The 12,047-nt window shown below is 36.0% G+C and overlaps 1 protein-coding gene across 4 annotated transcripts; it reads left to right on the forward strand.

Moving 5' to 3' along the window:
- Positions 1-359: 359 nt before the first annotated feature.
- On the forward strand, positions 360-11,823 carry LOC127421420 (myelin basic protein-like). Of its 4 annotated transcripts, none has more exons than XM_051664456.1 (6): positions 360-611; positions 2,479-2,547; positions 3,835-3,861; positions 4,495-4,515; positions 6,521-6,610; positions 10,230-11,823. In XM_051664456.1, exons 1-6 carry the CDS (start codon positions 492-494, stop codon positions 10,278-10,280), a joined length of 378 nt encoding a protein of 125 aa, XP_051520416.1. In that variant the 5' UTR covers positions 360-491; the 3' UTR covers positions 10,281-11,823. The 4 variants fall into 4 exon arrangements, with proteins under 4 accessions (XP_051520416.1, XP_051520417.1, XP_051520414.1 ...); XM_051664454.1 differs by having other exon boundaries at positions 363-611; positions 2,443-2,547; XM_051664457.1 differs by lacking the exon at positions 4,495-4,515.
- The last annotated feature ends 224 nt before the right edge of the window (positions 11,824-12,047 follow it).

Below are 12,047 nucleotides of genomic sequence, written 5' to 3' on the forward strand. Positions count from 1 at the left end.
TCAGCAATTACAAATCTTGTATGCTATGACATTCCATATGTCATATCTCAATGTAAACTATTTGTATGATCAACATGAGTCATTATAACAATGGTTTCATTGTGCTGAAAGCCGTTCTGCATTGCGCTCTGGTTCTCTCTCATAGACAGGCCTTGTTGTGCTCACACCAAGTTGTGGCAGATGTGGACTAGAACAATAGCTTCTCCTTTTATCAGAGAGCAGGGTAGTGACACCCTCGGCGGGCACACAGGGCTCTAAAGAATACCTGGCACCAGTCCAGAGTCACTGACGCTATTGCAGACCCACCTCATCTCCCGTGATGCCATATGACGGAGGGGACGACACCTTCAAAGGCCAGCCCTTCTTCCTTAGAAGCGCCGAAGACTATCGAGAAGCTTTGCAGAGTGTCCACAGAGCGGACTTTGGATTGAGTGAAGAAGGACATTCGTGGGCCGTCCAGACTGTAGACCCAAAACAGATCAACACCTAGAATGGCCACTGCAAGCACCTCTGGACAAAGCGCATTCGGGCTGGGCAGGAAGAAGAGGGCCCCGGGTCTCCTGGATAAGATTGGCAGGTTCTTTGGGGGAGACAAAAAGAGAAAGGGAAAGGTAAGTCATCAAGAAGCAAACTTTATTTGATTAAGCAGCATTTATTTTTAGGCGTTTCTCAATCTTTGATCACTTTTTGGTGACTTTGGTTTGATCATTGTTCAAAAGTGAAAAGAAAATGTCCAGATATTGGTTAACAGGGGTCTAGAAAGGATCTTGATTGAATCATTGTTCTGCTCATTCTGAATGTAGAGTTGTGAAAATGATCTGGGCTGCAAGTTATCTTTCTTGTTTGAATCATATACCTCCTTTTTAGAATTACTTCAATAATCTCAATATAGTTCTATTGCTTAAACACAGCAGAAGGAATGGATAAAATTATTGCATTAAAAATGCATGGTATTCACTGATATGATATTCACTGTTAATGCACAGTGGTACTCTCCTATATTCGTGCTCCTTGCATTAGTGTCTGGGATTGACTTGATATAAATTATTTTTGGAGGGGGCACCAAGCTATAAAAGATCTACCAATCTATAAAATATTATGCAAAATATAATATGTATAATATGATTGCACTTTTGCACTCAGCCAGGTGTCCGTTTTTATTCTCAGAACATTTTATATTGATACAGAGTGTAGTATAAGATTTCAAGTCATATTACCAGGGAGAGGATGCTTCATTTCAGCATTGGAACAGAGAGAATTCAGACAGAGGGAAATCCTGCTCACATTGAACAAATAGCCGAATCTGGTTCAAAGCAATGGTCAATCAAAGATGACTGTTCAGACACCAGTTTTTTTTTTTTGTTTTTTTGTTTTTTTTATATAATGAGAAAGTTGAAGAGATTTTTTTTTCTACCTTCTAAGTATCAATCAAAAAAAAAAAAAAAAAAAGAATCATGCTAAAACTGTCATTTTTTTGTTTAAACCAATTAATTCTCACAGTATTAAATGGATAGTGGTTCACCTAAAAATTAAAATTCTCTCATCATTACTCACCCTCATGCCATACCAGATGCCTATGACTTTCTTTCTTAAGCTGAAAATAAATGAAGATTTTTAGAAACATATCTGCAAGTGAATGGGTACCAAAATTTTAAAGCTCCAAAATGCACATGTAGGCATCATAAAAACAATCCGTAAGATTCTAGTGGTTAAATCTTTGTCTTCAGAAGTGAATTTATAAGTGTGGGTGAGAAACAGATAAATATTTAAGTCCTTCTTTACTATCAATCTCCATTTTCACTTTCACTTTTACATTCTTCTTCTATTGCTTTTGGTGATTTGTATTCTTTGTGCATATCGCCACCTACTGGGCAGGGAGGAGAATTTATAGTAACGTGCTAAAATTGTCAAAAAATGTTAAAACCAATTAAATCACTGAACACATGGATTTAACCACTGGAGTCCTAAGGATTTTTTTCATGCTGCCTTTATGTGGTTTTGAAGCTTCAAAATCTTGGTACCCATTCACTTGCATTGTGAGGACCTACAGAGCTGAAATAATTGTCTAAAAGCAGCAGAAGAAAGAAAGTCATGCACATCTGGGATGGCATGAAAATGATGAGAGGATTTAAAATTTTGGGTCAACTGTCCCTTTCAGACTGCCTTTAGGTGTCGCTTTATCTATTTACACTCATGCCTCATTGTTGCATGTTAATTAACAAACATTTTATGTGTAGGTTAATTTACATATTAACCTGTACATAAAGTGTCACATAAGTGTTACTTAAACAATACATCATATTTTTAATCTTTAATAGTTGAATTAAACAGAATTTGTTTTTACTGGATTACAAATCGAAGATAAACTGTTATATTTTCTGATATTTACATTTAGTGCATATTGTGGCTTTAGTCTGGACATATATTTTCCATTTTTTGAAGGGTTCATTTCGTGGTCACCTGTCCTCCTCTCCACAGAGACCCCAGCACTCTTCCACCCGTCGTCGTGGAGATGTCAACCCTGTGGTGCATTTCTTCAGGAGCTTTGTAAGTATCCACGTGTGCTGGCATGGATTTTTACAAACCCAAAACTTCAAAGGGACATGTGAAGCCAACAACAGAAAAAATAAAAAAAAATAAAAAATAAAAAAAAAACCTCAATCCATCGCAAAACATGAGAATGGTGTTTTCACACCTCTCTGTATCCTCATCTAGCTCTTGCTGATCCAAGAGCTTGTTACCTGTCTGAGCCATAGGAAAACACTATCTCATCCAACATATCGGATCAAACAGTATTAAAAGAAAGAAAAGAAAAGACAACAACAAAGACTTTTTTATTTGATAATAATCACTTTATCTGAAAAAAAAAAAAAAAAAAAAAAAAAAGCTCACTACAAAATAATCTTTGAGCCGAATATCACTATGGCAACAGTCTGACAGCTTTTGTTTAAATCAGTGGTTTACACACATGATCTTACAATGATTATGCTTAATAACATGACAAAATCATCTCTTTTTGTCTTCTTGGGTTTTTAGAATGAGCTTTTAATTTTTTAATTTTAATTTATCAGCGTATTTTATTTGTATTTTATTTTTATTTATTTTTTATTTCTTTTTTTGGCATGTAAATGCACTCATTTATTTCTTGTCACATTATGTGTCTGGACATTTGGAGTCCAATGTTGTCATCAACAATTCGCAGGCCAATGTTGTCATCATGTTCAACAGTCTCATGTCCATACACCCGCTTACTGTACATCACCAGTGTTAGATTTTCTGCTCTAAGTGGTAAAGGATGCGTAACTCCTTGAAAGTCACTGTTTTAGATAAAAGTCACAAAATGTGGTAAGTAATTTTTCTTCATCTTCTTCAAGCCATGTGCTCATGACATGACATGCCCTCAACTCTTTTCAAGTTTGAATTTTCTCAGAAACACAAAATCTGTGCTGTGGAAAATGGAGAAGATTGTTAATGGTTCCTTAAAAGTCGTGCCCAGAATTAAAAATGGTTTTCTGTGAAACAGTAATTGCACAGTCGTTCCTCAGTTCTACTGGCTTGATCATTAAAAAGATACAGTCTCTGCCTTCATTATTCGTCTGAAGTACAAGGAATCCGAACTCCATCCAAAGAAAGACCCCAGTAAACACCTCTCCCTGTTAAAAATTAAAAGTCTTTGTCCAAGGATTGATTATCCTATTTGTATTACACTGGATAATGCAATTACCCATGTGCAGACTCAGGCCTCCAAATTAAAAGCTGTGGGTGTGTTTGCCTTTTGAATATTTAAATTTTACCCTGACTCAGGATTAAAAGTCTTGATTTGTTTCCTTGAAGGTGTCCTCTCCTCGTCCCAAGTCAAAGGTAAGTCCGACATCATATGTCCACTGCCATACTTCTAAAACCATTGCTAAAAATGCTCTTGCTATGTTGCTGCGGGGACCAAAAATCTGAGACCAAATTGAAATTCTAGCATTTTTTATTTTTTATTTAATTTTATTTTATAAATGGCCATGTTAACTCCTTTGTGCAGAAGGTCAGATTTCTTTGCTTTCATTTGAAACACACACGATGCTCTTGGATAACAGGGATCATCATGCCAAGTAGAAACATTTTCACTAGTAGTCTCAGACTTTTGTACTCTACTGTACATTGTAGTTATTTCAAGAAAATTCTTCATCCAATGTGACTTAAACTACACAGTACTAACTGCAGTGGCAGTCCCCCTTGAGCATTCAGGGGTGAAATGCTTTGCTTGAGGGAAAAATGGTAATAGAACAAGACTGTGATCTTTGTAACACTCTATTAGACCACCATTATGTCTATTAACCACAAGGTTACAACCAACCCATTATATGAACAATACCGTATTTTCCTAGCAGGTAGAATAGATTTGACCCATGCTCATTTTCTCTGCTCTCTTTTATCCAGTAATACAATTAGAATTTCATCTATGGTAAAATGTAATCATTCTACATTCTTCTTTTTCATGTGCAGTGGAGAGAACTATTGGGCCTGGTACGTCACTCAGCTTTGGAGTGATACATGTTTGCATTCACAGACACCCTCCTAAACAGATTTGATTGGCTAATTGCAGGGAGTCGACCTGTCTTGTTTCTAATAGATCTGCCATGCTACTTATTTGTTCTCTCTTTGTGAATTAACCAATGCATTGCTCAGTAATTGCAGCTGCTGAATCTTTTGCTGTGCTTTCCGCAATCTTCTCTTTAACCTGTTGGATGATCCTTGAGGCACATGTGTAGGTTGAGAGAGTTTCCTTGAGGTGCATGAAATTTAAGCCCACTCTCAGTTTCTTTCATTAATTTTATGAAGCATTATTGCATTGTGGTTTAACCACATTGTTATGCAACGAATATCATTATGATGCATGAAGCAGACATTACTTAAGGCATCATACATCTTCAGCAGCTTTAGCTGTGCTGTACTGCATAATAGAGTGATCTGAGGTACTGAAATGATTAGAAGATTATTAAAGACAGGTCATACTATTGATTGTTTTCACTTCCTTTTGTTATTCTTTCTTTCTTCCTTCCCTTTTTCCTTCCTTCCCTTTTTCCTTCTTTCTTTCTTTCTTTTTTCTTTCTTTCTTTCTTTCTTTCTTTCTTTCTTTCATTTTGTTTGTTCTTTCCTTCCTTCACTTTCCTCCCTTTATTTTCTTTTTCCTTCATTCATTCCTTTATTCCTTTACTTCCCTTCCTTTCTTTCTTTCTTTCTTTATTTTTTCTTTCCTTCCTTTTTTCCTTCCTTTACTTCCCTTCCTTTCTTTCTTTCTTTCTTTATTTTTCTTTCCTTCTTTTTTCCTTCCTTCCTTCCTTCCTTCCTTTCTTTCTTTCTTTCTTTCCTTTTCCTTCTTTTGTTTTTTCTTCCTACCTTCTTGTCTTATTTCCTTCCTTCCTTCCTTTCTTCCTTTATTTTAACATTTTTGCCTTTACTGTTGAGCTGTTTCTTTTTTGATGGAATTTTTCCTTCAACCAGAGCGACTCTCTGCTTCTTGATGACTTTGAGACTGCGAGACTTTTTCTGAGTCGCAGACGGTAATGCAGCTTTCTCTCTAGGGGTCTTCAAACAGTGCTCACTCCCCCCTAAACCAATACTCCAACCCATCTTCCCCTTCTTTCCTGTCGTTGGGCAAAATCCTTAGGTCTTGATTCACAGACTCACCAGCACCTCTTTGTTGTTTAACTCCACAGTCCAATGTGTACTGTAGATGTGTGTGCAAAAAGCAGGTGGGCACCATTGGATGAAGATGGTTATGGATAAGCAACTTATTAAACTAAAAAAAAAAAAAAAAAAAAAAAAAGCTATATTCTTTGGCCTGCATAGCTAGTTTTATGATTTTTGGAGAAAGTTGTTACAATTATCCTCCAGTGCTGCAATCTTGCTGTCTCTAAATTAGCCTATCCCAAAGTACTAGATATGTTAAAAACATTTAAGATTCTCTGTGTTACACTGCTTTATGTGCCCTTTTATGGATATGACTGAGCAACTTAATTCCTCTTTTTGCACTCTTCTTTTGTAGAAACAAACACAATCAAATGTAAAACAATGAAACTCCAACAAAAAACTCCATAGTGCAACATTATGAACATAGGAACATATTTATGAACAGCAATGTTCCCCAAATGTTCACTGAAGTTTACAGCATTTGTAAACCTTCCATAGAGGTCAAGTGTGTAGATTTTGTGCTGATAATAGATCAGTATTTTGATCACGTCTAATCTTTCAGGGATATTAACCAATGAATGGCTGACTTAGTTGTCTCTGCGCATTAAGTAACTGTTTATAATTAAACAATTATAAATGTGGTTATAGAGCACAATATAATGTGTGCTGTAGACACATACTGTACACAGATAAACTCACATGATGCATGTCATACTGAACATTCCTAAATGCACATGTATCATTGAAGACAGAAGTATTGGCTGTAACTGAATTTACATGTTTAAGCTTCCAGCACTGGGTTGGTGCCCTCTGTATGTTCATAAACTATGTCTTCTAGGCTTCCTCATCGCCGCGTGGCACGGAGAGCATTAGATCACCCCACAGACGTAGAAGGGAACAGAATACACTCTCCAGAATCTTCAACGTGGTGAGCTATAAAGCAGCAGTACTTAAGAGAACAGACAAAGAAATCAGTTTAAGACTGTCTGAGAAGACATTCATACACAAACCAAGTCTTTGAAAAGATCTATTTAAAATGACTTCAAGGAGGTTACACTTGTTCAAGTGCAATTACAGTTGCTTGATGCGCCCTTATGCAAAAGCCTACAATGACAGCAATTTCAACATCAAGATGTAATTAAAGCTATTAAAACATGTTCGTTAAAAGTATATAGCATAATTGACTTTTCAGAAACCATCTAGAACTGCCTCTCTGGGCCTGACGAGACATAAATAAAAAAAGACTTAAAGTATGTCCTTGATAAGACCATTGACTGCTACTGTATCTGACCCAGAGTGAACCTCACTATGCAGGATCAATAATATCTGTCTCTCATCACAGTAATGGCACCATATTCTGTCATCTTTGTACACCAGTGAGTGCTTTCACCCTTTCAGTTGTCATTGAGGGTCTTTTATGTGCTTAAGGTTCTCAAAATCAATAATTATTTTGATTATGGAAAAGGGCCGTCACATTTGTATCATTTCTGCAGAGAAAGTTGAGTCTTACCATGTGCCCTAACCTCTCTCATTTTCAGTCAGTCATTGAGAGCTTCATAACATTAGCATTTTGAACTTTCGCCAGGTGCAGGGCATAAACTATTCATAATTTGAATATGCGTCATGCTTTGATTGATTCTCAATAACATTTGATTTTCAATGGATTATGGAATATCACCTGCTTGTGAAAGCAATTTAGATATTTGATTGATTGATTTCAATTTAACTTCAATTGAGACTCTTTGTATACAATATATATTTGCATGTGTATGATGTATACGGTACTTCAAAATGCCTACAGTCCTGATCAGTTTATAAATAAAACATCCCAAGCAGTATGACACATGATCCACAGTTAGCGCAAATCATCTGCTACCTCATCTGCTCTCTTGACTAATTTCCTTTTCTCCCTTTTGCTCTTTTTATGTGACAATCTCTCCGCACAGAGGACTCAATCAAATCAAGCTGGTTTTCCACTCCAATTGTGCTGTATAACTAGAATGCTGAGTGCTCCAGATCACTCTTTTAGGAATATAGCATAGCTTGTCATGGCTGGGTCATATACCCATGAAAGAAACAACATTGTCATTTAAAAAAAAAAAACATTTTTTATAAATGCTCTAGTGATATTAAACATATACAGGTCGTACCATCTGAAAACTGCTGATGCTATTGTGTGCAAGCTTCAGCATTTATTATTTTGTAATACGTTTGAGAGCTAATGTTGATGCAATGTTGATTGCAATCTTTGCATATCTTGTTAAGCTATGCACTGGATCCACTACCAGTCATAAGTTTGGACACACTTGACTGAATTCATGTTTCTCATGAGCTAAATACCTGTTGATCTAAAGGCTTGTGCTTTGATATTGGTTTTGTGGACCAATAAACTGCGTCTTGTATGTATTTCCTTTTAGGCTAGGGATAAAAGGCTTTTTCACACATCCATAATCAAAACATTTTCATAATAATTATTGATCTATATTGGCAATTTTATTTTTTTTAATTATATATAAATAGTGCTACTCATTGCTGCACCAAGCCCTTAAATCTACCGCAAAGGCTTACCAGTATTTGTCGGTAGCTTGTGAGGTCTAAGAGTCGGTACATGCTGCGTACACACAAGTCTTTGTCTCTTTATATGTATTTCTCAACTCAACATTAGTAAAATGTGAGTGGCAGGGTAGCTGAACTTCAGTTTAATTTCCTCTTATTTGTTTTATATATTCGCTTCTCTTACCCTTTCCTCAAAACTTTCCCATTTGTTTATCTGCCATAACATTAACCACAAAGAAACATTAGCTGCACAAATGTAGGGGTGACAGAAGACTTGTGTCTCTGCAGAAAAAAAAAAATGGCGTTTTCCACTCAGTGGGCATTTTCAAACCGGGATAGGCATTTTTCAACTGCTATACATGATTTGCCTACTACACTGAGATTCCATACTTTCATTGGATAATTGAAAAATGTCCATCCCAGATTGAAAACACCAACAGATTGGGAAACACCCATTATTGTTCTGCAGAAACCTATACTTCGGTGACAGAGGTGACGATAACTTGGTATTAAAGGTTTAGTTAACCCAAAAATTAAAATTCTCTCATCATTTACTCACCCTCATGCCATCCCAGATGTGTATGACTTTCTTTCTTCAGCAGAACACAAATGAAGATTTTTAGAAGAATATTTCAGCTCTGTAGGTCCATACAATGCAAGTGGATGGTGATTAGCACTTTATAGCTCTAGAAATCACAGACAATCATAGTAAAAGCAATCCATACAAATCCAGTGGTTAAATTAACGTCTTCCAAAGTGATATGATCAGGTGAGAAACACATCAATATTTAAGTCCTTTTGATTATAATTATTTACTTCGGTCACTCTCCGATGCCTGTCCACAATGGGACTCGGTTCCCTCCGCCTCTCGCGTGACACAAGCACACTGGCATGTTCAAATGAAAGCAAAACCAATGAAGCTTGTGAACAGCATTCTCTTGTAAACAAATTGAGCTGCACTTTTGGTTGTATGACGACAGTTCCCATGCGAACATGCCGACATTCTTACATTATGCGAGAGGCGGAGAGAACCGAGTCCCATTGTGGACAGGCATCGGAGAGTGACCGGAAGTAAACAATTATAGTGAAAAAGACTTAAATATTGATCTGTTTCACACCCAAAGCAATCATATTGTTTTAGAAGACATTAATTTAACCACTGGAGTTGAATGGATTGCTTTTACTACAATTGTCTGTGCTTTTTGGATCTTTAAAGTGCTTTCCACTTGCATTGTATGGACCTACAGAGCTAAGATATTTTTCTAAAAATCTTTGTTTATGTTCAACAGAAGAAAGAAAGTCATACACATCTGGGATGGCATGAGGTTAAGTAAATGATGAGAGAATTTTCATTTTTGGGTGAACTAAACCTTTAAGTACAGTAAATGTTATATCACCCCCTTGTAGTCTCCCAAAGCTGTGAAGCCAGACTACATTAAACAGAAGGCCAACTGACTGTGAATTAGGAAAGCACAAAAATTAGGCTTCTAATTTAAATGTCGGCTAATGTTTATATATATCGATGCCTCAAAAACATATCGAGAAAATAACATGCCGATCAGTAATCTATGTATTAATATTTTATGACATTCCTAGTTTCTTTACAAAATAATTGTTTTATTAAACAAAAATAAAAAGATGTATGGATAAATTTGACCAGCAACCAACAAGTGTCCAGTATACAGCATGTAGGAACTCCTTCAATGGTTGAGGGAATTGCCTGAGTGCCCAGAGCTGTAATCTAGGCAAAGATGGGCTACTCGGAAGAAGCTAAAATATAAGAAAGTTTTGATTTGTTTAGTTGTATTTTTTTTTTTAATGCATAATTCCAATATTTTAATTTGTAATATTTTATAGTTTTTATTACTGTAAGGCTCTTAAATGTGTAGGTGTGTCCACCCTTTTGACTGGTAGAGTAAATTCCTGTATCCAACACCAATGTTTCAGCTTCACAGCTGAAATCATGCTACTGGTTTTATCTCCATTCTCAGGGAGAAAGCCGATCTCGCTCTCCACCCAAACGCTGGAGCACCATCTTCTGAGCCCTTCTCTGACCAGAAAAACACCCAAATGGAAGAGAGTGTAAAAGATGAAGAGCAAAAACGCGAGAGGAAGGATCTCTGCAGTACAGATTCACAAGCCGCTGCGAGTTTAATAGACTAACATTGGCCATCTTCGCTTCCTAGATAAAGATACAATCCAAGTATCTGTCATTATATGCATGTTGGGTTTCAAAAGCACGTGTTGACTGTATGTGTGTAAAACTGCTGCAATCTTTGTCAATGGTCAGGTGATGCAATAGAAAGTCTAGCTGTTATATTGATCGTCTCCCTTCTAAATACAGCAGAAGTGACTAATCTGAAAATGTGAAGTGACTAAGAGTGAAAGACATTATAATCCCTAAAAAATGCAGAGTAACCAAAAGGTTTGGCTGAATTTAGTCTTATTTGACGGAAGAAAATTCCTCTTTAACGGTGTAATGATAAAACAGACTTTCCAAATTGTTTGAACCTTTAAAAAAATAAAATAAAATAAGTTTTAAGTAGGAGATAATTTCCATAAAACCCCAATATTTATAATTTTGAAATTAAGCGGTTTGGCCTACTTGTCTCAGATGTATATACAGTCTTTCTTACACAATGGGTTGCATGGGTGCTATTTAGCTTTTGATGCATGACATTAGTCCTTGTGCTACAGAGAAGACATTTCATGTTTTGTTTTTTTTTAATCAATGTTCAGCCTCAGTGATGTGCAGTGTATTTGTGTATGTATGTGTTCATTGTTGTCCTTGTGCTGTGTTATATATCGGTTATTTTCTTTGTATCAAGAACTCTGTATATAGAATTCTTTATTGTGCTTTGAGCAACATAAAAATGATGACCTGTTAACACTCCATACATTTACTTAATATAACATTAGATTTGAGAAATTATTTTTCTTATAATTAGGAACGCACCTTAAAACCATTAAACAATGACTAAAAACTCAGTTTTGTGGACTAGGGAATAGATTCTAAGCACATATGAGTCTTAGATTGTACGCCCTTATTTGTTGCACTATATTACATATTATGTGTTAAAACAGCTTGTAAATGTTGTCTGCGTCATTAGATGTGCAATTTTTTGTTATTTTAGAAAGGCCTCACATTATTACCCAGGGATAGGATTAATATTTAATAACAGACATGCAGAAATCTAGGAAAAAGAGTCACTGGGAGCAAAAAAGGAGGGAAACCTGAAAGTGCAAAAGGGAAAATGTGAGATGAGAAACAAGGAAAGGAATTTTGAAAGAGTGAGGTGGGTTTATTCAGCTGATTTTCATGGTAAGTTATTCTGTGGTGTTTCTCACCTGTCTTAATAATGTTCATTGTTTTATGTCTCAGAGTATTCTTGTACTGTTTATGGAATAGTGCTGAATAAACATTAGGTCAAATATTCTCTCTGTCAGCGCTGGATTTGTCTCAAATATGGTGCTACAATTTATATTATGGACAAGATATTCTGAAGTGGCCAGGTGTTCTGATGTAATATCATATAACTTTTCCTTGATTTATAAAATAACATTAAATAAAGATTCAGACATGAATGCTGTTTGTGTCTAATTGCGCATGTTTGAGTACTGTAGTTCACAAATTGACATGGACATGAACTTCGACTTCAATATTTTAGGCTAAAAAGTACATATTTTTACAACCCCAATTCCAAAACAGTTGGGGCAGCATGACATATGCTAATAAAATCAAAAAGTAGAGATTGGTCAAATCTATTCACCCTGTGCTATAATAAAGGCACTACAACAACACATTATTT

The sequence above is a fragment of the Myxocyprinus asiaticus genome, chromosome 30 (genome assembly GCF_019703515.2).
Source record: "Myxocyprinus asiaticus isolate MX2 ecotype Aquarium Trade chromosome 30, UBuf_Myxa_2, whole genome shotgun sequence".
Taxonomy (NCBI): domain Eukaryota; kingdom Metazoa; phylum Chordata; class Actinopteri; order Cypriniformes; family Catostomidae; genus Myxocyprinus; species Myxocyprinus asiaticus.

What these genes read in the sequence shown, in the direction of transcription:
- LOC127421420 (XM_051664454.1), top strand. Translation starts at nt 492, where the DNA reads ATGGCCACTGCAAGCACCTCTGGACAAAGCGCATTCGGGCTGGGCAGG. An exon ending in TGCATTTCTTCAGGAGCTTT is followed by an intron (nt 2,548 to 3,834) that starts GTAAGTATCCAC and finishes GTTTCCTTGAAG; the next exon opens with GTGTCCTCTCCTCGTCCCAA. An exon ending in TCTCCAGAATCTTCAACGTG is followed by an intron (nt 6,611 to 10,229) that starts GTGAGCTATAAA and finishes CTCCATTCTCAG; the next exon opens with GGAGAAAGCCGATCTCGCTC.